General features: G+C 32.7%; 1 protein-coding gene across 1 annotated transcript in view; it reads left to right on the top strand.

Moving 5' to 3' along the window:
- Positions 1 to 749: 749 nt before the first annotated feature.
- Ipp (inositol polyphosphate 1-phosphatase) overlaps positions 750 to 27,061 on the top strand; it is a 128,906-nt gene continuing 102,594 nt past the window's right edge. The window contains exons 1-2 of the mRNA XM_089092968.1: positions 750 to 965; positions 6,532 to 6,727. Coding sequence (XP_088949094.1) covers positions 829 to 965; positions 6,532 to 6,727 — 333 coding nt within the window. The 5' untranslated portion in view covers positions 750 to 828. The remainder of the gene's footprint in view (positions 966 to 6,531; positions 6,728 to 27,061) is intronic.

Below are 27,061 nucleotides of genomic sequence, written 5' to 3'. Positions count from 1 at the left end.
TTCATAGCTGCAAAAACAAGTGACAGATGATACAATGCATTGGACTTGTATTATTTGGGCTATATTTTTGCATATTAGGGGGGGGGGGTTAGGTTTCGTTGGGTTAGGTTATATTGGGTTAGGTTAGGTTGTGTTAGGTTTCCATAGATTTTGTTTTTAAAATATTATTTTATCATCATGTTTTGTAAGATTTCAATAGGATTAACCTAACTTTACTTCTTGGACGTGTATCCAATAACCGACAAGTACCGTGATTTTTTCTTCCACTTGTGTTGAAATGGCTAGCGGGGAGTTTAAAACTAGTGCCATGTCAGGCAATAGGGTTTATGGGACCATAAAGAGCGTAAAAAAGATTTTTAATTGCCTCCTGATCAGTTCCGTTACTTAACAATGGTTGTATATAAAAGAATTTACAATCAAACTAACACTTTCTCTAATCTTTGCTCTCATCTGCTGTACAAGGTGAGGTTGAAGGGAGTGGGGCTTTGGAAAGTACATCTCTAATAAGTCTGCATGACCACGTACAATAAGATATACCCGATTTAAATTTCTGTATCTTAAGTATTTAGCACCTCTCTTTGCTAGAATTGCAAACAACGTGTTCACCATGCTTTTAATTATTCAATTAATAAGTTACAACAATACGATCCAAATGTATTATTATTCAAGACAAAAGAAGGCCATTGAAGCCAAAGTTACAAAATACATATTCAGTACTTATCACCGCATTGGACGTGACGCAGTAGAATCCTTGGAAGCTCTACTAAATGAAAAATCGATTTCTGTGATTTAGAATATTCTCCATAGCTTAGTTGAGAAACAGGTGGAATGGCGGAAATATTTGTTAAAGACTTTTTAAATGTTCTTATCGAGTGCTCTGAGAGAGCAGCAAGGATTTCAAGAAGATGCCGTTTGGATGGAAGTCTTTTTCCACTTTTAGTGGAAGAAAAAGGAGGAAGTGACAGGTAAGACTGAAAACATCATCCATATAAATAGATCCGGTACTGGTTTAGAATCCAGAAAACAGGCGAGAAGTGAATTTTTGTTAATGCTAATGAAATAATACAAAATAGGATGAAAATATAATAGTTTATAAACAAATTTGGGTTATATATTTGCACACTAGAGGGGGGGGGGCTGGGATAAAGCATAGAATATATTAAATACGTAACTTAACCTAACCTAGGTACATTTTAGTACCCCTAAACCCAAACAACTCAAGTTTAAATCTTAGTCACAGAGTGAAAACACCTCATGCAACATGCATTTTATGCAGCGGAAACCTGTTTTCAAAGCATATCGGTCTTTCTCGATGCGTGTGTTTTCTGGATTCTGAACCAGTACCATAGATCCTAGCGAGATTCCAAGCATAGCGAGGTTGCGTGCAAAATGTGTTAACTATGATTATTCTGCACATTAATAGTTATTTAACAATAGAATATACACGATTTAAATTTATGTATTTTAAGTATTTAGCACCTCTCTTTACTAGAATTGCCAAAAGCGTGTTCACCATGCATTTAATTATTCAATTAATAAGTTACAATAATACGATCCAAAGGTATTATTATTCAAGACAAAAGGAGGCCATTGAAGTCAAAGTTACAAAATACATATTCAGCAAAGCGAGCTTGCATGCAAAATGTGTTAACAATGATTATTCTGCATATTACGAAGTAAAAATTGTTTTCTTTAAATGTTTCCTTCTCTCCAGTTAGTTCTCTAGGCAAATATCGGTTTCCATTTCCCTTAAATCATTTTTACGACAGTATGCCTCCATGGTCCATTTGTATTTATTGGGATATAAATTTGCACTAATGCTCAATAATTGTGTTGCAGAAAAACAAATTATAAGTTAACAGTTAATTAATGATATCGAATGCTGGAACAAAAAAATAGGGTACTTGTGCACTATATCCTACACACCGCTATATACTGTATCAGGAAACACTAAAGGAAACCAGTCAGACGGTTATTTGCAATTGAGAAATGGATCACAAAGCGTGGTTTCTCATTTTGTTTACAATATTTAAACTATTGTTTTTTGGGGTTTAGGGGGGGGGGAAGGTACATAGGTTAGGTAAAGTTAGGTTACATATTTAATATATGCTATGCTTTACCCCCCCCCCCCCCTTTTGTGCGGATGTATAGCTCAAATTTGTTTTTAAACTATTATATTTGTATTCTATTTTATTTTAGATTTTTTTTTTTTTTTTGGTTACCACTAACCAAACGACTTCTTTCGTGTGTAAGACGTAATGCACAAGTACCAAAATATATATATCTTTGATGTTAAGGATGTTGCCCCAAAAGCCCTGACTACTGTGACTAGTGTTGCTTATATTTTCAGTAGAGCACTAGTTTTACTCTTAATATACTGTGCTTGTTTTATTAGCAAATCTGATAAAAATTTGTATGCGATTCAACAAGAAATTTTTACTTGTTTTGCTTTTTGTATACTTTTACCGGCGGATTCATTAGACGGAATCAAGCTCAGGCCACAGAGGTTTATTGTTTCCACACACGCAAAAAATGAAATAAGAATAAAAAAGCCACTGGGTCATTGATGCACCACCCCTCTCTCCCTCGGGTATGGTATTTTGGGATAAGGCTTGCCAATCTCTTTTCTCTCCTTCTTACAAGAACCTTTCTTGGTAGAGTCAAGTCGTATAGCATTGTTTTGTCCCGTCGCGAGAGCCGTACAGCTTTTGACGTGCTTTGACGAAACCGTTCATCCCACAGAAGAGAGAGTCACCCACCACTCGTAAGCCATAAGTGGCAAGTAGCTCTTGAGTGTCGTAATTGGTAATAGCAAAGGAATTTCTTTCTCCCACCTCAGACGGCTCTTCAAGGAATCTTTACAGGCACCAGAGTTAGGACTTCACATTTCCGGAAGGATTGAGCCCCTTAGACATTATTTTGAGATCATTTACTGGCTTTAGTCCATTCAGTCTTGGCAGTGCAATCGAGCTTACAGTGTATACCCTAGGACGGTCAGTGACTGGAAGGTAAATGGAATTAGCAACAGTAGTCCCCTATTTGTGTTTACTAATCTCGGTAATATCATGAGAAGGCTGTCACTGCTACCCCTGGTTTCAATGCTTATTCAAAAATTGGAATAAATTAAGAATAAATGCTTATTCTTAAAAACATTGCAAAATACGTTTATTCTCTTATTGAGTATTTTTTTAATCTGTGAAATTACAAACAGTGCACCATACATGTAAAAGACCCTTAATCCCCCCCCCCCTTCTAAACAAAAATTCAGCGAAAAAAATCATCTTGAAATTTCATTTCGGAGAACTGAAAAAGGGCGGGGGGTAGTCTTGTGGTGGTTCAGTGGGTCTAATCTCATCTTGATAATAAGGGACCTAGAGTTTCAACCTAGCTGTAGCAACATGCTGCAGTACTGACGCAACAACCTTAGTTACCAAGGAGCGTCCTTAATCTGACACAACACAATATAAGGACGGGGTTGTAAAGTTCCAAAGTTCAAATATGCTCATTATGGTCAGAGTTGCCCATAAAAATAACTAGCTCGAAAAATAAGAATATCTTCTTGATGTGACGAAACAGCTGCAGTTGGATCTTTATAAGAATAAAACCAGTAAATATAAAATCTCAAAAGTGACATCTTCAACATTTAAACATTGTTTCTTGTAATACAGAAAATCGTGTTTTTCCTCGGAAGTGCTAAAACTAGGTTTCTTTTTTTTCTCATTTTATTCCCAAGCGGTTATAGTATCTAACCGATGGCTATATGGACCTACGTTAAAGTTTATCAGAATTGAAAATTCAGATAAAAGAAAAATATTTATTTCCAGTATTTTGTGAAACAAAATGAGAATCTGGGCCATAAAAGGGTCAAAATGACAATAAAATGAGGTTTCAGGATTTCCAATAAATTTAGATGCATTGGAGATAGACACGTACACAGGAGCTTTTTCTAGGGGTCCAATAATAAAACATGGTTTTTATATGATAATTTCAGTAAGAACAGCCAAAAAACTCAACAATATTTAGGATTTTGGGGGAGCTTGTGCCCGAAGCCTCATTACCCAGCGTACATTCTTAATTAAAAAGCATTACATTGTAGTATATCACATATACAGAAATATGCGGCCACGTGGGGACACATAATTTTTACAGACATTTAAATTCAGTTCAATTGAGTTAATAAAAATAAAACTACATTTTGGAAGCTTTACTTGGCCTGATCGTGACCAAGATAAAATCCTATCCGAATGTAAGCGTAAACAGGGGATTGCAAGGGTAACTTACTCCTCTAAACCCCACAAAGGAAACTATTTGGACAAACCATCAGGAGAGCTAAATTAATCGGACCCAGGTCCAAGCAAGAGCTGTCTTAGGTATCAGACCACCTGTCCTACGAAAACTTTTTAACCTCCCTAGAAAACGAAAACTAGATCAATGTGCAGTAGTGTACTTTTAGCGCTTAAAAAATTCTTATTCCAATTAAACGGCCTTTGTGTTTCAAGAGTCGTTCTTAAGGAACTGGGACAAAAAAGTCAAACTTTCGTGTACAGAGCAAGGTATTGGGAAGGGGCAACCCCCTTATGTATGGAAGAATTTCAATTCTTTTTTAGTTTGAATGTTGCTCCTTACTTTCAGTTGAAAAAACTTGTTTTTTTATTTAGTTTCTGAACGGTTTTAGATCATGCGGAAAATCCGCCCCTTCCCACCGTTGGAAATCCCTCCCAATGAAAAATTTCTCAATGGAAAATTCCTCCTGCTTAAATATCCTCCGGAAAATTCACCGGGACAATTCCCTGCTCGCTGAAAATTTCCCCCGAAATATTTTCTGCAGACAATTCCGTAAGGAAAGTTCTCCTTACTTTCATGTGAAAAAAGACTTGTTTTACATTTAGCTTGTGATTATTTTTCAAATCATGCCGGAAGCCCCCTCCCCCACTGTGGAAATTTTCCTGGAAATCCACCCCATAATGGAAAGTTTCTACCGCAGAAAATTCATCCATAGAGAACTTGACTCATGGAAAATCCCCTCCCCCTCACGGAAAAGTTCCCCAGAAAATTCCGACCCCATGGAAAATTTTTACCTGGAACCTCCCCAAATGTTAAATTGAGTCGTCAAAGAGAAAGCAAGACAAATTAAAACGATTTTTTATAGTAATTCCGGCAAATTCTCTCCGTTTAAAACTTCCTCTGGAAAATTCACCCCGAAAACTTCCCTCTGGACGAAAAATACCCCCCTCTTGAAAATTTCTGTATGCATTCAAATAGTATCTACTATACTTAAACAATAGGTGAATTTGATTACTCACAGCCTTTTCCCCTTGGGTTATGGGGGATCACGTCATCCCAGATGCATAGTTATTGGACCCTTCAACTATGCTGAACAAACAGGCTGTCTAAAAGCTTTATCTTGCAACTTGGGGGGGGGGGGCGTGTAAGGGGGGTTAGCTGCCCTTGAATCCTTTTGGGCACTAAAGGATATCTCTTTACTAGGCTGTAGGAAGAGTTGCAACCATGATATGGCTCTATACTTATCTTTTAAAAACTTCTTTTAGAAATCATTTTTGTTTAAATTAATTGATATCAGGAAAACTCTGTATAACAGACAGTGTCTAACATGACACATGAGCAAAACAAATTGAATCTTTTTATTTGTTATTGGGTAGCCTATTTGTCATTTATGGTAGGGACACATTGCCTAGGCCTTTTATGGGTGTTAAATGGTAGAAACAACATGGTATATTGTCTCCAAGACTGTTCTTATTTTATATTAATGATGTTGATGAGTCTCTAAAGTTAGTAGTGAATGTGCGATCTTTTGTCTTGTTTATCACCAAGCCAGTACTTTTTGCATCATTTTCAAGGACCCGGTTTTTCTCCTCCCATCACACACATTGAGAATCCTTGCACGAGAGTTTGAACAATATGCAACATGGCGACCTCTCCCCTAAAACAAAGCTGAGGAAGAAATTGTTTGAAGGGTTCAGTGGTCATTTGTGCCATACGGAACTAATTGAACAATCATACGGAACTAATTGAACAAAATCTAGTTTTGGGGTTTTAACAAGGTACAACATCCTAATTTTTTCTACTGACCGGTTCTGTGAGGAATGGTTTAATTGCATAGTTAGGACTCCCTAGCCATTGGAGTTGTTAGGGTCATATACCTTCTTAAGGTTCCTTTTTGGAGTGTTTCGGATATTCTGAGGGAACTAACTATCTGATATATTTTTTATCTAATGCTCAGGGATAAAAAGGCAAGGAGAAAGACTGGTTACCCTTCGATCGTGTTCATCCCTCAAAAAGAACACAAGAAATTTCAAATTCTGATTGAATTTTCTTTCCAATTTTCTATTATGATCTGTTCTATATGATTAGGGATAAATTAGTAACAATTATGACACAATGCTCTTTACTAAATGTACGATAGTGTGTCGACCATGGTACCATATGTTTTGCGTTTTTTTTTTTATATTTGGTTCTCAAAATCATACCGTCATTGTGTAGACGTTTTAAATAGAGAGCATAATTTTTCAGATTTGACCAGGATTTTAAGACATTTGCAGATGTTTTGGTTCAGCAAACGATAAAATTTCATATTGAGAAAACTTACCCTGAACTGGGACAGAACATCTACGGGGAAGAAAATAACGAAGTTCGGTCTGTAGACGGCAGGAAAGTAACTCTGAATATTACTTCAAGCAAAGAAGAAACTGCAAAATCTCTGGAACAGGTAGGTGAAGCAGACCAGACAAAGAATTTGTACCGTTTCTCTTTTTTGGAAACACATAATAGTTAAAACAGGCGAGATGAAAAAAAGGTAATGGGCTGTTCGATGTCAATTTTTCATTAAAATAAAACAGAAAAGAAACAATTGAAAGCAGCAGTGATAAAAATCGACCTATTTTGTTTGTAAGAAACAAAAGAAACAGAATCAGACAGGGTAAAAACAAGGCACCATTTTCTACTTTCTGTTTAATTAAAAAAAAGAACCAGGTTAAAAAACCACCCAGGTAACAACAGCTCACCTGTTTCTGTTTTCTGTTATATCAAACAATAAGAAAAAAAACGACTAAAACAAACAACTATTTTTATTCCCTTTTAAAGTGTCAACATTTTGGAAGGATATGAAAATCCTTTACATCGATACAAATATTCAGACAAATATACTCTTTCTCTTCCGAAACCCACATAGGTAGGTTATATCTTCTCTTTCTCTTCCAAGCAGATCTTTTTAAAGGGATACTATCCCGCAAAATTTTACGTAGATGCTGCTCTATAGCTTGTCTTGTGTGCAAAGCATCAAAGATTCACATAAAAAAGGTTATTTTCACCTCGCTGATTATAGATTTTCTCTTATGACCATGTGCAAAGCATCAAAGATTCACACACAAAAGGGTTATTTTCACTTTGCTGATTGTAGATCTGCTCTTACGACAGTTTTTTTTTTTTAGCGAAGGATAAAGTACATTTACGTTGCTTGGGCAACATGAAGTGCTGCAATACCCTTTGGTCGGCTTCACCAACAAAATAGTTGCAAGGTTGACACTTAACAGTTGTAGCTGCCAATGGCGGGTTCCAAGAAATTTTGTTTCTTTTATAGGCTATGAAAACTAATGACATAATCTTTAAAGTTCGGAAACGAATATAGATGAATAAATTAGTAAAATCATGTAATTTGTCACCCCCTAAAGGAGAACGTACTCTACGATTCTCACTTACAAGCGACTCTCCGTGTTAGATGGGAAGTCCCAAACAATGAAACTGTGAAGTCTGCAGGCTGTAAAGAAAAATGGTCTATAATTGAAATCACCATGGCTGTAGGAACCTGCTTACCAAACTTTAAGCTAGTATGGACACTTTGGTGTGAAAGGCAGGCGAGGCTCAGACTTATTATGACGCCCAGAAAACCCTCTAACGCGCAATCCGTCCTCTTGGAAAAAGGTGCGGACCATAGTAAGGAAAAATTATAAATGCGTTAGAAAAAACAGTCTAGTGAGAAAAGATTTCATTTGTAATTCGTTCAGAAATGGTAGCAATAGGTAAACCCGATGTGCTTCCAACGAGATCGGGCCATCTCAGTATTTTACCGTTCGGGATAAAATATGTGGAATACGGCAGGAAATCCTTAACGTTGCATTTCGATGGGATTGGATATGTGAAATACGAGGGCAAATCCTTAGAATTTCATTTCGATAAGAAGAGATATGTAGAATACGACGGGAAATCCTTAGCATATGCTTTTAGTATGAAATTTTTGTGTTGGACTCGTATTCCGACTCCAATAGCATGATTATTTTGTTTTCTATGGCGAAGTCTTCCTTATTTGTTACCTTAATAACCGTATATACTTTTAGCATGGGAATACCACCGCAAATTCTAGTGGTCTGTCAATTTCATAATTTACTCGGATATGCGAGCGGAATATTTAAAATTTTCTAAAGCATCCCTCCATTTGTCTTACGATTTTTGTATTGTATCAGATTAACAACGCTTCTTGACTACTAAGGTCCCTGCGTTGGCCCTGCAGTGCGTTGTTACAGCATGATTCGATCTCTGGGTCACGTATTACCAAACTGAGGCAAAACCCACTGCGCTACCAATAGGCCTCAGGATTTTTGCTATATGTTCCTATTCCAATTCCGAATTTCTTGCGCTCAGATTGAAGTCGCCTCCTCTCCTATACTCATTCGAAACTAGTTAAAGAGGCGCTTACAATCTCAAATTTTTTCTTTTATTTTTCCCTCGAGAATCTTATATTTATTTTCCAACATTTATTATATTTGAAGGTAGCAACAGGCAAAATACACCTATGGTCGCTCCTTTATTCCAAATAGCCAAGCAAGAACAAGGTAAAAAATATGTTTCAACTGCCAAACGTCAAAATAAAAATTGACGCAAATTAAAGCCGGTTAAAGGTGAATAAATAGGACTATTATATAAGAACTATAAACAGGAAAACCTACCTTTCTAATAGTCAGAGGTCAAAATGTCATCTTACACGAGCCACAAAACAGAAACCGGGTTATGCATATATTCCAAGTCAACATATCCGTTTACTTGGGTTATAACATAATTTGCACTTTACTGTAAAAAAAATACAAATGGTTGTGCATTATCAATTTAGTATATAAATGCTGATATTTATTCTTCATTGTCTTAATAATTTTTATTTATTAAAGTTAAAAAGCGAAAATTCAAAATTTGTTTTTCTCAACGAAGTGCAAATTATATTCTGGTCTTGAAAAGGCATGGGGATTGTCAGCCCTACTCGTGTTAATTTCTGGTTGTTTTGAGTATGACTCGGTTATTTATTGTTAGCCTATTTCATTTTTTATAATGATTTGTGAGTTTTACGTTTGGTAAATTATTTGATTTCATTTCTGCTCATTTTTGGTTTAATGGAGTTTTTTTTTTTTTACTTTTCCTTGAAAACCTTATTTTGTGGGAAAAGTTTTTTTTTATTAATTCCTATTCTTTTTTCATTGACGTAATCTTTTTCGTGGAAAGAGAAAATAATTTTTTATTTTATCATTTTTATTTTATCTGATTTTTTTTATAAATCCATACTTTTGCTTACTATTTGTAGGTTGAAGGAACTTTTTCAACAATTTTTAACAACATACACCCCCTTGAAAAATCTTGGCACAAATATTATTGTTAGCTTTATACCTCCTCTAGTTGACCTGAAAAATAAAACTTAATACCATTCTCAAAAATTGTATCTATGCTCCCTGAACACCTGGATACACTTACGCTCTTTTGATTTAGTTAAATTGTAAGAGCAGAAGTATTAATAGTAGTAGCTCTGAAAGTTTCGACTGAATACCCACAATCATTCTTGGGAAATTGCTGAAATATGTTATTGGCAACCATCCTACACACAGTGCCTTTTGATTTAGCTTTAAAGCATAATGGGCAAATGGCATAACTGTGCGGGGCTGACATAACCATTATTCCTAAAGACGAAGTTACAGGACAGTTCAACTATGCTGAACAAAATGGCTGTCTTAAAATTTTGGGTATAAGTCTTTGGAAATTATGGGCAAAAGAGGAGGGCTGCATGCCCTCCAATCACTTTTGACTCCTAAAAAGGACACCAGAACTTTTAATTTTTGATCAAATTAGCTCTTCTAAAAGTTGCATTGATATTACTAGCAATGAAAGAGCAGAGTTGCCTATCACATTGCTTATATACCCTTTTGAAAACCTGCATGCATATGGTCTTTCCTTTAAATGAAATTCCCCCTAAACGTTCCCTAAGAGTTTCATCTTAATACCCTTAGTGTCATTAATTACAGTAACCGTAGAAGTAGCACTAAAATTATAAACATAGTGTCTTGTGGCTTGTTCAAAATCCGCCATACCTAACCCTGAAAGGTCTAACTGAATAATGTAGGTCATTTTTGAGGTATTACTTTGCCACCTTTGTGACAAATTACGTTCTCATAGTTTGTTTTGATTTAGTTCTACACCTGTCTAAATATTCCTTGAAAGCTTCACCTTAATACCCTTAGTTTGCGTAGAAGTAATAGCTGTAGTGCAAGTAGATTGCTTCTATTGAATTCTAAGGGGCCCCCGTACCAAACAGGTTTTTCTGGAAAGTTTCAAAGTTCACTGCCTTTTTGGTGATAAGCTCAAAAAAAAACCAGCACGTCTTGTTTTCAGAGCAGGAATGACGCAGTTTCAAAGTTCATTTTTGATCTGGTTAAGTGGGTATAATCTGGTTTGGTTTGCTATTGCGAGAGGACTCAAGCGATTTCTTTCTTTGTCATGAGATTTACGTAATTAATTAAACCTGTATTATAAAACCAGCGTGTCTTGTTTCGTTGTAATACAATTATTTTTTGTATATACAAAAAGGGGTAATGAGATATGCGAGCATTTGCAAAAAAGGGGTAATTAATGTTGAAAAGGGTAATTACTTCTTTAGTTTACGAGATTTGCGAATTTTTTGCGAAAAGATCTCAGTTACATACGGATTCAGTTACACGGGGAGTAGTTAAATGAGGTCAAGTTGCAGGGGGGGTTCAATAGCACGAGGGTTTGCAATTATTTTTTGTATATACAAAAAGGGGTAATGAGATATGCGAGCATTTGCAAAAAAGGGGTAATTAATGTTTAAAAGGGTAATTACTTCTTTAGTTTACGAGATTTGCGAATTTTTTGCGAAAAGATCTCAGTTACATACGGATTCAGTTACACAGGGATTAGTTAAATGAGGTCAAGTTGCATGGGGGGTTCAATAGCACGAGGGGTTCAGTTGCATGGAGGAGTTCAGAAGCTTGGGATTCAGTTACATGGGGTCGGTGGTCGTTATAATACACAAGTTCTATTTGAACAGTGTTGTGAGATCCCCTATCACACCCCCAAAGGACTCCGATCCCACCCATCCCAACCCGGGTATTAGCGAAGTTACTCTGTGGTCGTTTCATCTTTGGTTTTATTTTTTTAAATTACGGTTTTATAAAATACAAAAAAGTTATTTTATTACACTTTTTATAAAAAACAGTATTGTCTATAACTTAATTTACGTTTGTTAAACTTCCGATGGTTAATAAAGCGTAACAGGTAATTAAAGTATTAGGAATGGGATGCTATAATTAGAATGATTTTAAGTTGAAAAATTGTGACGTAAAAATAACTCAGTTATTTGCTTGTGTGTATAGGAATTCCCATGTTATTTGCTTGCATGTATAGGAATTCCCTTGTTATTTGCTTGCATGTATAGGAATTCCCATGTTATTTGCTTGCATGTATAGGAATTCCCATGGTATTTGCTTGCATGAATAGGAATTCCTAAGTTATTTGCTTGCGTGTATAGGAATTCCCATGTTATTTGCTTGCAGGTATAGGAATTCCCATGTTATGTGAATGCATGTATAGTAATTCAAAAGGTATTTTCTAGAATGGATAGGAAATCCAATGTTATTTTCTTGCATGTATAGTAATTCCAAAGATATTTGCTTGAATGTATAGGCATTCCCATGTTCTTTGCTTGCATGTATAGGAATTCCCATGTTATTTGCTTGCGTGTATAGGAATTCCCAAGTTATTTGCTTGCGTGTATAGGAATTCCAATGTTATTTGCTTGCGTGTATAGGAATTCAAATGTTATTTTCTTGCTTGTATAGGAATTCCCATGTTATTTTCTTGCCTGTATATGACTTCCCATGTTATTTGCTTGCATGTATAGGAATTCACTTGTTATTTGCTTGCTTGTATAGGAATTCACATGGTATTTGCTTGGATGTATAGGAACTCCAATGTTATTTGCTTGCATGTATAGTAATTACTATGTTATTTGATTGCTTGTATAGGAATTCCCTTGTTATTTGCTTGCATGTATAGGAATTTCCTTGTTATTTGCTTGCATGTATAGGAATTCCCATGTTTTTTGCTTGCGTGTATAGGAATTACCATGTTATTTGCTTGCATGTTTAGGTATTCCACTGTTATGTTCTTGCTTTTATAGGACTTCCCATGCTATTTTACGGGATTATGTCCCCCCCCCCATGCTGTTATAAGTGTTTTTGCCCCCTTCCTATGATATTACAGGAGCTTATTTTTCTTCCTATGCTATTATAAGGGCTTTTTCCGTGGGGTTTTTCTTTACTTGGTACCCATTAAAAACTAAATTTTTTTTTTAAATAATTATTTATTATATATTTTAAAATATATTTACGTGGTTTGAGACTCTCTGTTGCCTGATTCCGTTTGATTTTTCTTTACTTAGTGCTCATTAAAAACGAAATTTTTGTGTTAAATAAGTAATTCTTGTATCTTTTAAAAGAGTTTTACGGGGTTTGAGAGACTCGGTTGTCTGATTCCGTGTGATTTTTCTTTACTTGGTACCCATTAAAAAAGTTGCTAGCGAAAACCCCTTGTGGATGAGTTGAAATAAAAATTTTAACAAGAAATGGCTGAAAAATGTTTTGGGGGAGATGGGCTGATTGGCAGAAGGATGTTTTAGAGAATTTAAAGCGGAGGGCGAGTTGCTAGCGAAAAATCTAAGCTAATAGGGGTTTTTGACCGTAAACTCTAGTTTTCTGTAAGAAAATTATGGAAAATACTAATCGTTGGTTCATAGGTGAAACTTAAGTCCAGGTATGGATCAAAAAATAAACTTTTTCTGTAGAATCTGAGCTAATAAGGGTTTTTGATCATAAACTCTAGTTTCCTGTAAGCAAATTATGCAAAATACAATTCTCTCGTTCAAATGTGAAACTTAGATCCATTCTCTGGTTCAAATGTGGAAAAACCCGTGTGAATGAGTTAAAATAGAAATTTTTTTAGCAAGAAATGACTGAAAAGTGTTTTGGAGGAGATGGGTTAATTGGCAGAAGGATGTATTAGCGTAGTTATAGTGGAGACCGAGTTGCTAGTGAAAAACCCGTGTGGACGAGTTGAAATAAAAAATTTTAACAAGAAATGTCTGAAAGGTGTTTTGGGGGAGATGGGTTGATTGGCAGAAGGATGTATTAGCGAAGTTATAGTGGATGGCAAGTTGCTAGTGAAAAATCTAAGCTAATAAGGGTTTTTGACCGTAAACTCTAGTTTTTTGTAAGAAAATTATGGAAAATACAACTTGTTGGTTCATAGGTGAAACTTAAGTCCAGGTATGGATTGAAAAGAAATTAAATTCAAGAAATTATGAAAAAATTCTCAGTCTAAGTAGCAAATTCTTTCTTGAATTCACCTGTTGTATAAACAAAAAGACATTTCGTTCAAGAAATTATGACAAAATTCTAATTAATTAACAAACTCTTTATTGTTTTCACGAGTTAGATAAACGATGTAGAGAAATTTCATTCAAGAAATTATGACAAAATTCTAATTAATTACCCAACTATTTATTTATGTCTAGATCTATATTTAATATTTATATATTAAATTAAATAAATTATGACAAAATTATCAGTCTCTTAAGAAAGACATTTATTGAAAAATAATTGAGTATCCAGCCTAACTAACTTTATTTATATACATAATTACAAAATTATAATTAAGTAACAAACTATTTATTTTTTTCACGAGTTAGATAAACGATGTAGAAATTTCATTCAAGAAATTATGAAAAAATTCTCCGTCTAAGTAGCAAATTCTTTCTTGAATTCACCTGTTGGATAAATAAAAGAACCATTTCTTTCAAGAAATTATGACAAAATTCTAAGTAAGTAACTAACTCTTTATTGATTTCACGAGTTAGATAAACGATATAGAAATTAATTTCAAGAAATTATTAAAAACTTCTCAGTAAGTAACCGTTTCTTTCTTGAAGTCAACTGTTGGATACACAGTACGGAAATTTCATTCAAGAAATTATGAAAATATTTGTAAGTAAGTAACAAACTCTTTATTGATTCCACCTCTTGGATATACAGTACAGATACTTCATTCAAGAAACTATTCTTGAATTCACCTGTTGGATAAAAAAAAAGACATTTATTTCAAGAAATTATGAAAAAATTCTAAGTAAGTAACAAACTATTTATTGTTTTCACGAGTGATATAAACGATGTAGAAATTAATTTCAAGAAATGATGAAAAAATTCTCATTAAGTAACCATTTCTTTCTTGAAGTCAACTCTTGGATACACAGTACGGAAATTACATTCAATAAATTATTAAAATATTTGTAAGTAAGTAACAAACTCTTTATTGATTCCAACTCTTGGATATACAGAACAGATACTTCATTCAATAAATTATGAAAAAATCGCAAGTAAGTAACTTTTTTTCTCTTTATCACAAACAATTTTCACTTAGCTACATGATGTAGAAATTTAATTCAAGAAATTATGAAAAAATTCTCAGTAATTAACAATTTCTTTCTTGAAGTCAACTCTTAGATACACAATACGGAAGTTTCATTCAAGAAATTATGAAGGTATTTGTAAGTAAGTAACAAGCTCTTTATTGATTTCACCTCTTGAATATACAGTACAGATACTTCATTCAAGAAATTATGAAAAAAATTGTAAATAAGTAACAAATCCTTTCTTGAATTTACCTCATTGATACACAACTCATAAATTTAATTTAATAAATTATCAAAAATTTTAAGTAAATAGCAAATTCTTTCTTGAATTCACCAGCTGGATAAACAAAAAGACATTTCGTTCAAGAAATTATGACAAAAATTCTAAGTAAGTAACAAACTCTTTCTTGAAGCTACCTCATGGATACACAATGCAGAAATTTCATTTAAGAAATCACCTGCTGGATAAACAAAAAAGTCATTTCGTTCAAGAAACTATGACAAAATTCCAAGTAAGTAACAAACTCTTTATTGTTTTCATGACTTAGATACACGATGTAGAAATTTAATTCAAGAAATTATGAAAAAATTATCAGCAAGTAACAATTTCCTTCTTGAAGTCAACTCTTGTGTAGAAATTTAATTCAAAAAATTATGAAAAAATTATCAGTAAGTAACAATATCTTTCTTGAAGTCAACTCTTTGATACACAAAACTGTAATTTCATTCAAGCAATAATGAAAAAATTGTAACTAAGTGACAAATTCTTTCTTGAATTCACTTGTTGAATAAACAAAAATAAATTTCATTCAAGAAATTATGACAAAATTCTAAGCAAGTAACAAACTCTTTATTGTTTTCACGAGTTAGATATACGATGTAGAAATTAAATTCAATAAATTATGAAAAAATTCTCAGTCTAAGTAGCAAATTCTTTCTTGAATTCACATGTTGTATAAACAAAAAGACATTTCGTTCAAGAAATTATTACAAAATTTTAAGTAAGTAACAAACTCTTTATTGTTTTCACGAGTTAGATAAAGGATTTATAAAAATTTCATTCAAGAAATTATGAAAAAATTCTAATTAAGTAAAAAACTCTTTATTGTTTTCACGAGTTAGATATACGATTTATAAATTTAATTCAAGAAATTATGAAAAAATTCTCAGTCTATGTAGAAAATTCTTTCTTGTATTAACCTGGTTTATAAATAAACAAAAAATTTCGTTCAAGAAATTATGATAAAATTCTAAGTAAGTAAAAAACTCTTTATTGTTTTCACGATTTAGATAAACGATGTAGAAATTAATTTCGAGAAATTATGAAAAAATTCTCAGTAAGTAACCATTTCTTTCTTGAAGTCAACTGTTGGATAAACAGTACGGAAATTTCATTCAATAAATTATGAAAATATTTGTAAGTATGTAACAAACTCTTTATTGATTCCACCTCTGGGATATACAGTACAGATACTTCATTCAAGAAATTATTATCGAATTCACCTGGTGTATAAACAAAAAGACATTTCGTTCAATAAATTATGACAAAAGTATAAGTAAGTAACAAACTCTTTATTTTTTTCACGAGTTAGATAAACTATGTAGAAATTAATTTCAAGAAATTATGAAAAACTTCTCAGTAAGTAACCATTTCTTTCTTGAAGTCAACTGTTGGATAAACAGTACGGAAATTTCATTCAAGAAATTATGAAAATATTTGTAAGTAAGTAACAAACTCTTTATTGATTCCACCTCTTGGATATACAGTACAGATACTTCATTCAAGAAATTATGAAAAAATCGCAAGTAAGTAACTTTTTTTCTCTTTATCAAATTCTTTCTTGAATTCACCTGTTGGATAAAAAAAAAAAAAAAAAAAAATAAATTTGGTTCAATAAATATTTAAAAATTTCTAAGAAAGAAAAAAAATTATTTGTTTACACTATTTTGAAAAAAGTTGTTGAAATAAAATTCATGAAATTATGAAAAAAATTATCAGTAAGTAACCATTTCTTTCTTGAAGTTAACTCTTGGATACACAATACGGAAATTTCATTCAATAAATTATGAAAATATTTGTAAGTAAGTAACAAACTCTTTATTAATTTCAACTAATTTATATAAAGTGGATATAATTCATTCATTAAATTATTAAAAAATCGCATTTATTTAGCTTTTTTTTTTCTTTATAAAACAAAATTGTAAAAGAGATGAAAGGGGTTTGAACTTAAATTACAGAAATTATGAAAAAATATTATTTAATTAAAAATCAAATTATTTATCTAATTCAAATATTGTATACACACAATAAGGAAATTTCATTCAAGAAATTATAAAAAATATTTGTAAGTAAGTAACAAGCTCTTTATTGATTTCACCTCTTGAATATACAGTACAGATACTTCATTCAAGAAACGTGATTAAACACGTTTTGAAACTACATGCTATTTGTATGCCTTTCCTTGGCACCTTTCCAAACGAACAGGGATTCCACACTGGTTCCTACACATTGCAAAAAAGTGAGCATTACTAAAACTACACTTTTTAAACCAGACTTTTTTTTTATCTAACATTATTTTTATATATGAATATTATAAACAGATTTATTTCATTTTTTTAATTTACATTTACACCTCGTTACGTGGGGGCACGTTACGAGGACTTAATGAACCTGACAAAAAATGTAATAATGATATCTCGTATTGGCGTATAGCTACGTGTTTGAGCCTAAAAAACCAGTCTGGTTGAAAACGTGGAGTTTTAGTACTGCTCACTTTTTGCAATGTGTAGGAACCAGTGGGGAATCCCTGTTCATTTGGAAAGGTGCCAAGGAAAGGCATACAAATAGCATGTAGTTTCAAAACGTGTTTAATCACGTTTCTTGAATGAAGTATCTGTACTGTATATTCAAGAGGTGAAATCAATAAAGAGCTTGTTACTTACTTACAAATATTTTTTATAATTTCTTGAATGTAATTTCCGTATTGTGTTTATCCAAGAGTTGACTTCAAGAAAGAAATTGTTACTTACTGAAAATTTTTTAATAATTTCTTGAATTAAATTTCCCACATTTTGTAGCTAATAGAAAATTGTTTGTGATAAAGAAAAAAAAAAGCTACTTACTTGAGATTTTTTCATAATTTATTGAATGAAGTATTTGCACTGTATATACAAGATGTTAAATTAATAAATAGTTTTTTACTTACTTACAAATATTTTAATAATTTATTTAATGAAATTTCCGTATTGTGTATCCAAGAGTTAACTTCAAGAAAGAAATGGTTACTTACTTATAATTTTTTTAATAATTTAATTAATTTTATTTCTATATAGTTTATATAAATCGTTAAAAAAAATAATTTTTTTTATTAATTATACTTTTTTAATAATTTATTTAACGTGATTTATTTTTTTTTTTTTTTTTTTTTTTTTTATACAAACTTGTTAATAAATAAAGAATTTGATAAAGAGAAAAAAAGTTACTTACTTGCGATTTTTTCATAATTTCTTGAATGAAGTATCTGTACTGTATATCCAAGAGGTGGAATCAATAAAGAGTTTGTTACTTACTTACAAATATTTTCATAATTTCTTGAATGAAATTTCCGTACTGTGTATCCGACAGTTGACTTCAAGAAAGAAATGGTTACTTACTGAGAAGTTTTTCATAATTTATTGAAATTAATTTCTACATCGTTTCTCTAACTCGTGAAAACAATAAAGAGTTTTTTACTTACTTATAATTTTGTCATAATTTCTTGAAAGAACTGTCTTTTTTTTTATCCAAAAGGTGAATTCAAGAATAATTTCTTGAATGAAGTATCTGTACTGTATATCCAAGAGGTGGAATCAATAAAGAGTTTGTTACTTACTTACAAATATTTTCATAATTTCTTGAATGAAATTTCCGTACTGTGTATCCAACAGTTGACTTCAAGAATGAAATGGTTACTTACTGAGAATTTTTCATAATTTCTTGAAATTAATTTCTACATCGTTTATCTAACTCGTGAAAACAATAAAGAGTTTGTTACTTACTTAGAATTTTATCATAATTTCTTGAACGAAATGGTTTGTTTATTTATCATACAGGTGAATTTAAGAAAGAACTTTCTACTGATACTGATAATATTTTCATAATTTCTTGAATGAAATTTATACATCGTATATCTAACTCGTGAAAACAATAAAGAGTTTGTTACTTACTTAGAATTTTGTCATAATTTCTTGAAGGAAATTTCTCTACATCGTTTATCTAACTCGTGAAAACAATAAATAGTTTGTTACTTACTTAAAATTTTGTAATAATTTCATGAACGAAATGTCTTTTTGTTCATCCAACAGGTTAATTCAAAAAAGAATTTAATCCTTACACAGAGATTTTTTTAATAATTTCTTGAATTTAATTTCTACATCGTATATCTAACTCGTGAAAACAATAAAGAGTTTGTTACTTACTTAGAATTTTGTCATAATTTCTTGAATGAAATTTATTTTTGTTTATTCAACAAGTGAATTCAAGAAAGAATTTGTTACTTAGTTACAATTTTTTCATAATTGCTTGAATGAAATTCACGTATTGTGTATCCAAGAGTTGACTTCAAGAAAGAAATTGTTACTTACTGAGAATTTTTTCATAATTTCTTGAATTAAATTTATACACAAGAGTTGACTTCAAGAAAGAAATTGTTACTTGCTGAGAATTTTTGCATAATTTCTTGAATTAAATTTCTACATCGTGCATCTAAGTCATGAAAACAATAAAGAGTTTGTTACTTACTTGGAATTTTGTCATAGTTTCTTGAACGAAATGTCTTTTTTGTTTATCCAGCAGGTGATTTCTTAAATGAAATTTCTGCATTGTGTGTCCATGAGGTAACTTCAAGAAAGAGTTTGTTACTTACTTAGAACTTTGTCATAATTTTTTGAAAGAAATGTCTTTTTGCTTATCCAGCTGGTGAATTCAAGAAAGAATTTGCTATTTACTTACAATTTTTTATAATTTCTTAAATGAAATTTCTGCTTTGTGTATCCATGAGGTAACTTCAAGAAAGGATTTGTTACTTATTTAGAATTTTTTTCATAATTTCTTGAATGAAGTATCTGTACTGTATATTCAAGAGGTGAAATCAATAAAGAGATTGTTACTTACTTACAAATACTTTCATAATTTCTTGAATGAAACTTCCGTATTGTGTATCTAAGAGTTGACTTCAAGAAAGAAATTGTTAATTACTGAGAATTTTTTCATAATTTCTTGAATTAAATTTCTACTTCATGTAGCTAAGTGAAAATTGTTTGTGATAAAGAGAAAAAAAGTTACTTACTTGCGATTTTTTCATAATTTCTTGAATGAAGTATCTGTACTGGATATCCAAGAGGTGGAATCAATAAAGAGTTTGTTACTTACTTACAAATATTTTCATAATTTCTTGAATGAAATTTCCGTACTGTGTATCCAACAGTTGACTTCAAGAAAGAAATGGTTACTTACTGAGAATTTTTTAATAATTTATTGAAATTAATTTATAAATCGTTTATCTAACTCATGAAAACAATAAAGAGTTTGTTACTTAATTAGAATTTTGTCATAATTTATTGATCGATATGTATTTTTGTTTATAAAACAGGTGAATTCAATAATAATTTATTGTATGAAGTATCTGTACTGTATATCCAATAGGTGGAATCAATATAGAGTTTATTACTTACTTACAAATATTTTCATAATTTCTTGAATGAAATTTCCGTACTGTGTATCCAACAGTTGACTTCAAGAAAGAAATGGTTACTTACTGAGAATTTTTTCATAATTTCTTGAAATTAATTTCTATATCTTTTATCTAACTCTTGAAAACAATAAAGAGTTTGTTACTTACTTAGAATTTTGTCATAATTTCTTGAACGAAATTGTTTTTTTATTTGTCCATCAGTTTAATTCAAGAAAGAATTTGCTACTTAGACTGAGAATTTTTTCATAATTTCTTGAATGAAATTTCTTAATCGTATATCTAACTCGTGAAAACAATAAAGAGTTTGTTACTTACTTAGAATTTTGTCATAATTTCTTGAACGAAATGGTTTTTTTATTTATCCAACAGGTGAATTCAAGAAAGAATTTGCTACTTAGACTGAGAATTTTTTCATAATTTCTTGAATGAAATTTCTAAATCTTATATCTAACTAGTGAAAACAATAAAGAGTTTATTACTTACTTAGAATTTTGTAATAATTTCTTTACCGAAATTTCTATACATCGTTTATCTAACTCGTGAAAAAAATAAAGAGTTTTTTACTTACTTAGAATTTTGTCATAATTTCTTGAAAGAAATGTCTTTTTGTTTATCAAACAGGTGAATTAAATAAAGAATTTGCTACTTAGACTGAGAATTTTTTCATAATTTCTTGAATTTAATTTCTTTTCAATCCATACCTGGACTTAAGTTTCACCTATGAACCAACAAATTGTATTTTCCATAATTTTCTTACAAAAAACTAGAGTTTACGGTCAAAAACCCTTATTAGCTTAGATTTTTCACTAGCAACTTGCCCTCCACTATAACTTCGCTAATACATCCTTCTGCCAATCAACCCATCTCCCCCAAAACACTTTTCAGACATTTCTTGTTAAAATTTTTTATTTCAACTCGTCCACACGGGTTTTTCACTAGCAACTCGGCCTCCACTATAGCTACGCTAATACATCCTTCTGCCAATTAACCCATCTCCTCCAAAACACTTTTCAGTCATTTCTTGTTAAAAAAATTTCTATTTTAACTCATTCACACGGGTTTTTCCACATTTGAACCAGAGAATGGACCTAAGTTTCACATTTGAACGAGAGAATTGTATTTTGCATAATTTTCTTACAGGAAACTAGAGTTTATGATCAAAAACCCTTATTAGCTCAGATTCTACAGAAAAAGTTTATTTTTGATCCATACCTGGACTCAAGTTTCACCTATGAACCAGCGAATTGTATTTTCCATAATTTTCTTACAGAAAACTAGAGTTTACGGTCAAAAACCCCTCTTAGCTTAGATTTTTTTCACTAGCAACTCGCCCTCCACTTTAAATTCGCTAATACATCCTTCTGCCAATCAACCCATCTCCCCCAAAACACTTTTCAGCCATTTCTCGTTAAAATTTTTTATTTCAACTCATCCACACGGGGTTTTCGCTAGCAACTTTTTTAATGGGCACCAAGTAAAGAAAAATCACACGGAATCAGACCACCGAGTCTCTCAAACCCCGTAAACATATTTTAAAATATACAAGAATTACTTATTTAACACAAAAATTTCGTTTTTAATGAGCACTAATTAAAGAAAAATCAAACGGAATCAGGCAACAGAGAGTCTCAAACCTCGTAAAGCTCTCTTAAAAGATATAAGAACTACTTATTTAACAAAAAAATTTTGTTTTTAATGGGTACCAACTAAAGAAAAACCACCCGGAAAAAGCCCTTATAATCGCAGAGGAAGGACCATAAGTTCCTGGACTAGCATAGGACGGGGGCATACACTCTTAGAATAGCCTGGGGGGGGACATAAGCCCTTAAAAGAGCATGGGAATTCCTATATACGCAAGCAAATAACATGGGAATTCCTATACATGCAAGCAAATAACATGGGAATTCCTATACACGCAAGCAAATAACATAGGAATTCCTATACAAGCAAGCAAATAACAAGGAAATTCCTATACATGAAAGCAAATAACAAGGGAATTCCTATACACGCAAGCAAATAACATAGGAATTCCTATACATGCAAGCAAATAACCTGGGATTTCCTATACATGCAAGCAAATAACATGTGAATTCCTATACATGCAAGCAAATAACAAGAGAATTCCTATACATGCACGCAAATAACCTGGGAATTCCTATACAAGCAAGCAAATAACATGGTAATTCCTATACAAGCAAGCAAATAACATGGGACTTCCTATACATGCAAGCAAATAACAAGGGAATTCCTATACATGCAAGCAAATAACTTGGGAATTCCTATACACGCAAGCAAATAACATGGGAATTCCTATACAAGCAAGCAAATAACTTGGGATTTCATATTCATTATCTATAATAACATGGTAAGTAATATAAATTATATAAAAGTACAAGGGAAGTACTATACATTAAATCAAATAACTTTGTAATTACTATACATGAAATAAATTAACTTTGGAATTCATATACAATCTACCAAATAACTTGGGAATTCCTATACACGCAAGCAAATAACATCGGAATTCCTATACAAGCAATCAAATAACATGGGAATTCCTATACAAGAAAGCAAATAACATGGGAATTCCTATACATGCAAGCAAATAACAAGGGAATTCCTATACATGCAAGCAAATAACATGGGAATTCCTATACACACAAGCAAATAACTGAGTTATTTTTACGTCACAATTTTTCAACTTAAAATCATTCTAATTATAGCATCCCATTCCTAATACTTTAATTACCTGTTACGCTTTCTTAACCATCGGAAGTTTAACAAACTTAATTTAAGTTATAGAAAATAATGGTTTTTAGAAAAACTGGAATAAAATAACGTTTTTTTCATTTATCAAACAGTCAATTAATCAAATAATACCAAAGATGAAACGACCACAGAGTAACTTCGCTAATACACGGGTTGGTTTGGGAGGGATCGGAGTCCTTTGGGGGTGTGATAGGGGATCTCACAACACTGTTCAAATAGAACTTGTGTATTATAACGACCACCGACCCCATGTAACTGAATCCCAAGCTTCTGAACTCCTCCATGCAACTGAACCCCTCGTGCTATTGAACCCCCCATGCAACTTGACCTCATTTAACTAATCCCCGTGTAACTGAATCCGTATGTAACTGAGATCTTTTCGAAAAAAATTCGCAAATCTCGTAAACTAAAGAAGTAATTACCCTTTTCAACATTAATTACCCCTTTTTCGCAAATGCTCGCATATCTCATTACCCCTTTTTGTATATACAAAAAATAATTGCAACCCCTCGTGCTATTGAACCCCCCATGCAACTTGACCTCATTTAACTAATCCCCGTGTAACTGAATCCGTATGTAACTGAGATCTTTTCGAAAAAATTCGCAAATCTCGTAAACTAAAGAAGTAATTACCCTTTTCAACAGTAATTACCCCTTTTTTGCAAATGCTCGCATATCTCATTACCCCTTTTTGTATATACAAAAAATAATTGCATTACAACGAAACAAGACACGCTGGTATTATAATACAGGTTTAATTAATTACGTAAATCTCATGACAAAGAAAGAAATCGCTTGAGTCCTCTCGCAATAGCAAACCAAACCAGATTATACCCACTTAACCAGATCAAAAATGAACTTTGAAACTGTGTCATTCCTGCTCTGAAAACAAGACGTGCTGGTTTTTTTTTGAGCTTATCACCAAAAAGGCAGTGAACTTTGAAACTTTCCAGAAAAACCTGTTTGGTACGGGGGCCCCTCAGAATTCAATAGAAGCAATCTACTAGTGCAGTAGTGGCATTAGTAGCAGTGTGGACATAGCACCTTTGATTTTCTTCAACATCCCTTCAACACATGAATCAACAGAGATGAAAGGTCCAGTAATTTTGTCTTTGAGGATGACAACCCCTTCATCCACGGCCCTCAGGGCAAGGGTGCTAAGTTATACTAAATGTCCATTATTAACATATAAGGTTTTTATGGAAGGAGTGGTCGTATAGACTTCGGAGGGGGCTCATTCAATTGGAAATAAGAAGTTCCAGAGCCATTTTTTAAGAGTCAAACGTCATCGGTGAGTAGCTAGCCTCCCCCTCGTCCTCTTTGTCCCAAATGCATCCAATCGAAATTTTGAGAAAGTCATTTTATTCAAAATAGTCAAAAAATCATATAACAAGGCCTTAGGGGTTGAAACAAACCCCCAGAGTCTGAGGGCAAGGGTTGAGGTTTTTATAGAAGGAGTAGTCCTATAAGCTTTAGAGGAGGCTCAATTGATTGGAAATTGAAAGTTCTAGTTCCCTTTTAAGAGTCAAAAATGTTAGAGGGCAACTAGCCCTCTTTTTTCCAAACGCATCTGATTGAAAACTGTCAGTTAGCCATTTTGTTACGAATAGTCCAAAAAACATAAAACATTACCTCCAGTGTTGACAAAACCCCCCAGAGCCAGGATGCAAGGGTTGTAAGCTATACCCATGGAGCATATAAGGATTTAATGGGATGGGTGGGCGTATAAACTTCGGATGGGGCCTATTTTTATCGAAAAAATCGGGATGCTAGTGCCCTTTTTAAGAGTAAGTAGTGATTGGGAGGCAACCAGCCTCCGTCTCCCATGCTCATCATTACCCAAAACACATCCAATCAAAATTTTGAGACACTTATTTTGTTCAACATTTTTGAAAGGTCCAGTAATTATGCTTTTTGGGATGTCAAATCTGCCAGAGCCATCGGGGCAACTACTTTAAGTTAGGCAATTCGTTCGTTTTTATGTATGGTATATGTTATCGACAAAGGTGGGTATGTTTGCACTTTACTTTCCAAAAAGATAAAAAGAATTCAGATGAGGCTTTGAGACAGTTTTGAGGGAAACGTTGAGCTAAATTAATGCAGGTCACGTACATATGGGTTGTCAAAATGGCGTACCTCAGGAATGACTAAGTACATTAATTTACAATTCTCAGGAATTGATAAGCGAGATGATCAATTGACCAAAAAGGCAATACTTGCACACTACTACTACTACTAGAACTATCACGACTACTACTACTGCTGCCACTACAACTACTACTACTGCTGCTACTTCCACTACTACCACTAAAACTATTGCTTCTTTTGAGAGTACTACCAAGGCTGAGGATATTGAAATAGACATCTGAGGAAACGCTGAGGGGAAAGTTCAACTAAATCAAAACATATTATCTGCATACAGATTACTGATAGGAGTAGAAAAGGGGGTGCTAGTCCAAGGTTAAGTGACGTCACAGTCAGATTATTGATCAACGAAGGGGACTAGATTTCTGGGAAATTGATTACATAATTGACGGGGATGTTTCTAAGCCTATTGACTCCAGGACGAGATTTGCACATGCGCACTGAATACCTAACCTGAATCAATGGTATTGATCCACGAAAGGGACAGGATTTCTGGGAAATTGATTACATAATCAACGGGGAATTCTAACGGGACAGGATCACGTATCTCTTTCTAGGTCAATGGACTTACGTAAGGTTTCTCTTCCATCACAATTCAGCCTTAAGATTTTGCTTATAAAGAGCATGCGTTAAGGTTGAAATACCATACCGTCTCAAGACATTATGGAGAAAACATCAGATATTGTTGACTTGGAAGCTTTAGCTACATAGATTTATAATGTGAGTTCTGTTTAGTAAATTTTCGTAGGTTTTTCCACATAAAATCTTTTTTATAGTCCCCTCCAACATATTCAAATTCAGGGTATACCCCCCCCCCCAAGAAAAATCTCCACTATGCGATGTTTATAGTCATCAGAAAGCGTAAATACGCTCTTTTTTCCACTACGTAGACCCCTCATCCCTCCTCCATTCATCACCATTTAGTTCTTTCATTTGAAGTAGCTTCTCAAATTGTCTTTTCACATGCATATAAAACCACCAGAATTGGTACACTCGCGATATAGACAAAAACTGTATGTGATTATATCTTGAGGGAGATTTAGTAAACAACCTTAGCACGCGCCTTATCTAAATTAAGAAAAACAAAGGGTGGTCGCACCACATTGAAAGGATTAAGATTGCGGGCTCGCATAATTCTAAACGATCTGAGAAAGGGAAATGAATTATTTGCAGAATTAAAAGAGTTATTTTTAGAACATGGAAATTATGTAAAAAGGCAGATGCTAAAAGACCTTTAAAGTGCATATTATTCCATTTTTCTATACCTTTCTTTCGATAAAGTGTCTTTTATATTCTCAGGGGGAGAGGGGGTGAAAACTATGCTTTTTAACTCTGATAGTATTAGGCTAGAAAGTAAAGTCTTTAATGTAGGGGGGGGAGGCTTGCCAAAATTAGATTTGTGTCTCTTGCACTCTAAACAAAGACATCTTTTATTATCAAAAGAGGGAAAGGCTTGCTTTTGCAGATATTTAAACCTTATGAGGGGAGTGTTCTATTCTCAAATGGCTTTAATGAAAGCAGATACTTCAGTTATGAAGAGATATAATGGTTTAGTTAAATCTTCAATTTTTTCCTTCCTGGAAAGGAAGGGATGGGGCAATTTAAATACTCTTATTTTCGTATTCATAGATTTTATCTACTCTTTAGATGATTATTAGTT

This window comes from Artemia sp. Qi Xiang Cuo, chromosome 8 (genome assembly GCF_049724085.1).
Source record: "Artemia sp. Qi Xiang Cuo chromosome 8, ASM4972408v1, whole genome shotgun sequence".
NCBI lineage: Eukaryota > Metazoa > Arthropoda > Branchiopoda > Anostraca > Artemiidae > Artemia > Artemia sp. Qi Xiang Cuo.
This window is presented reverse-complemented; position numbering and strand designations above follow the sequence as displayed.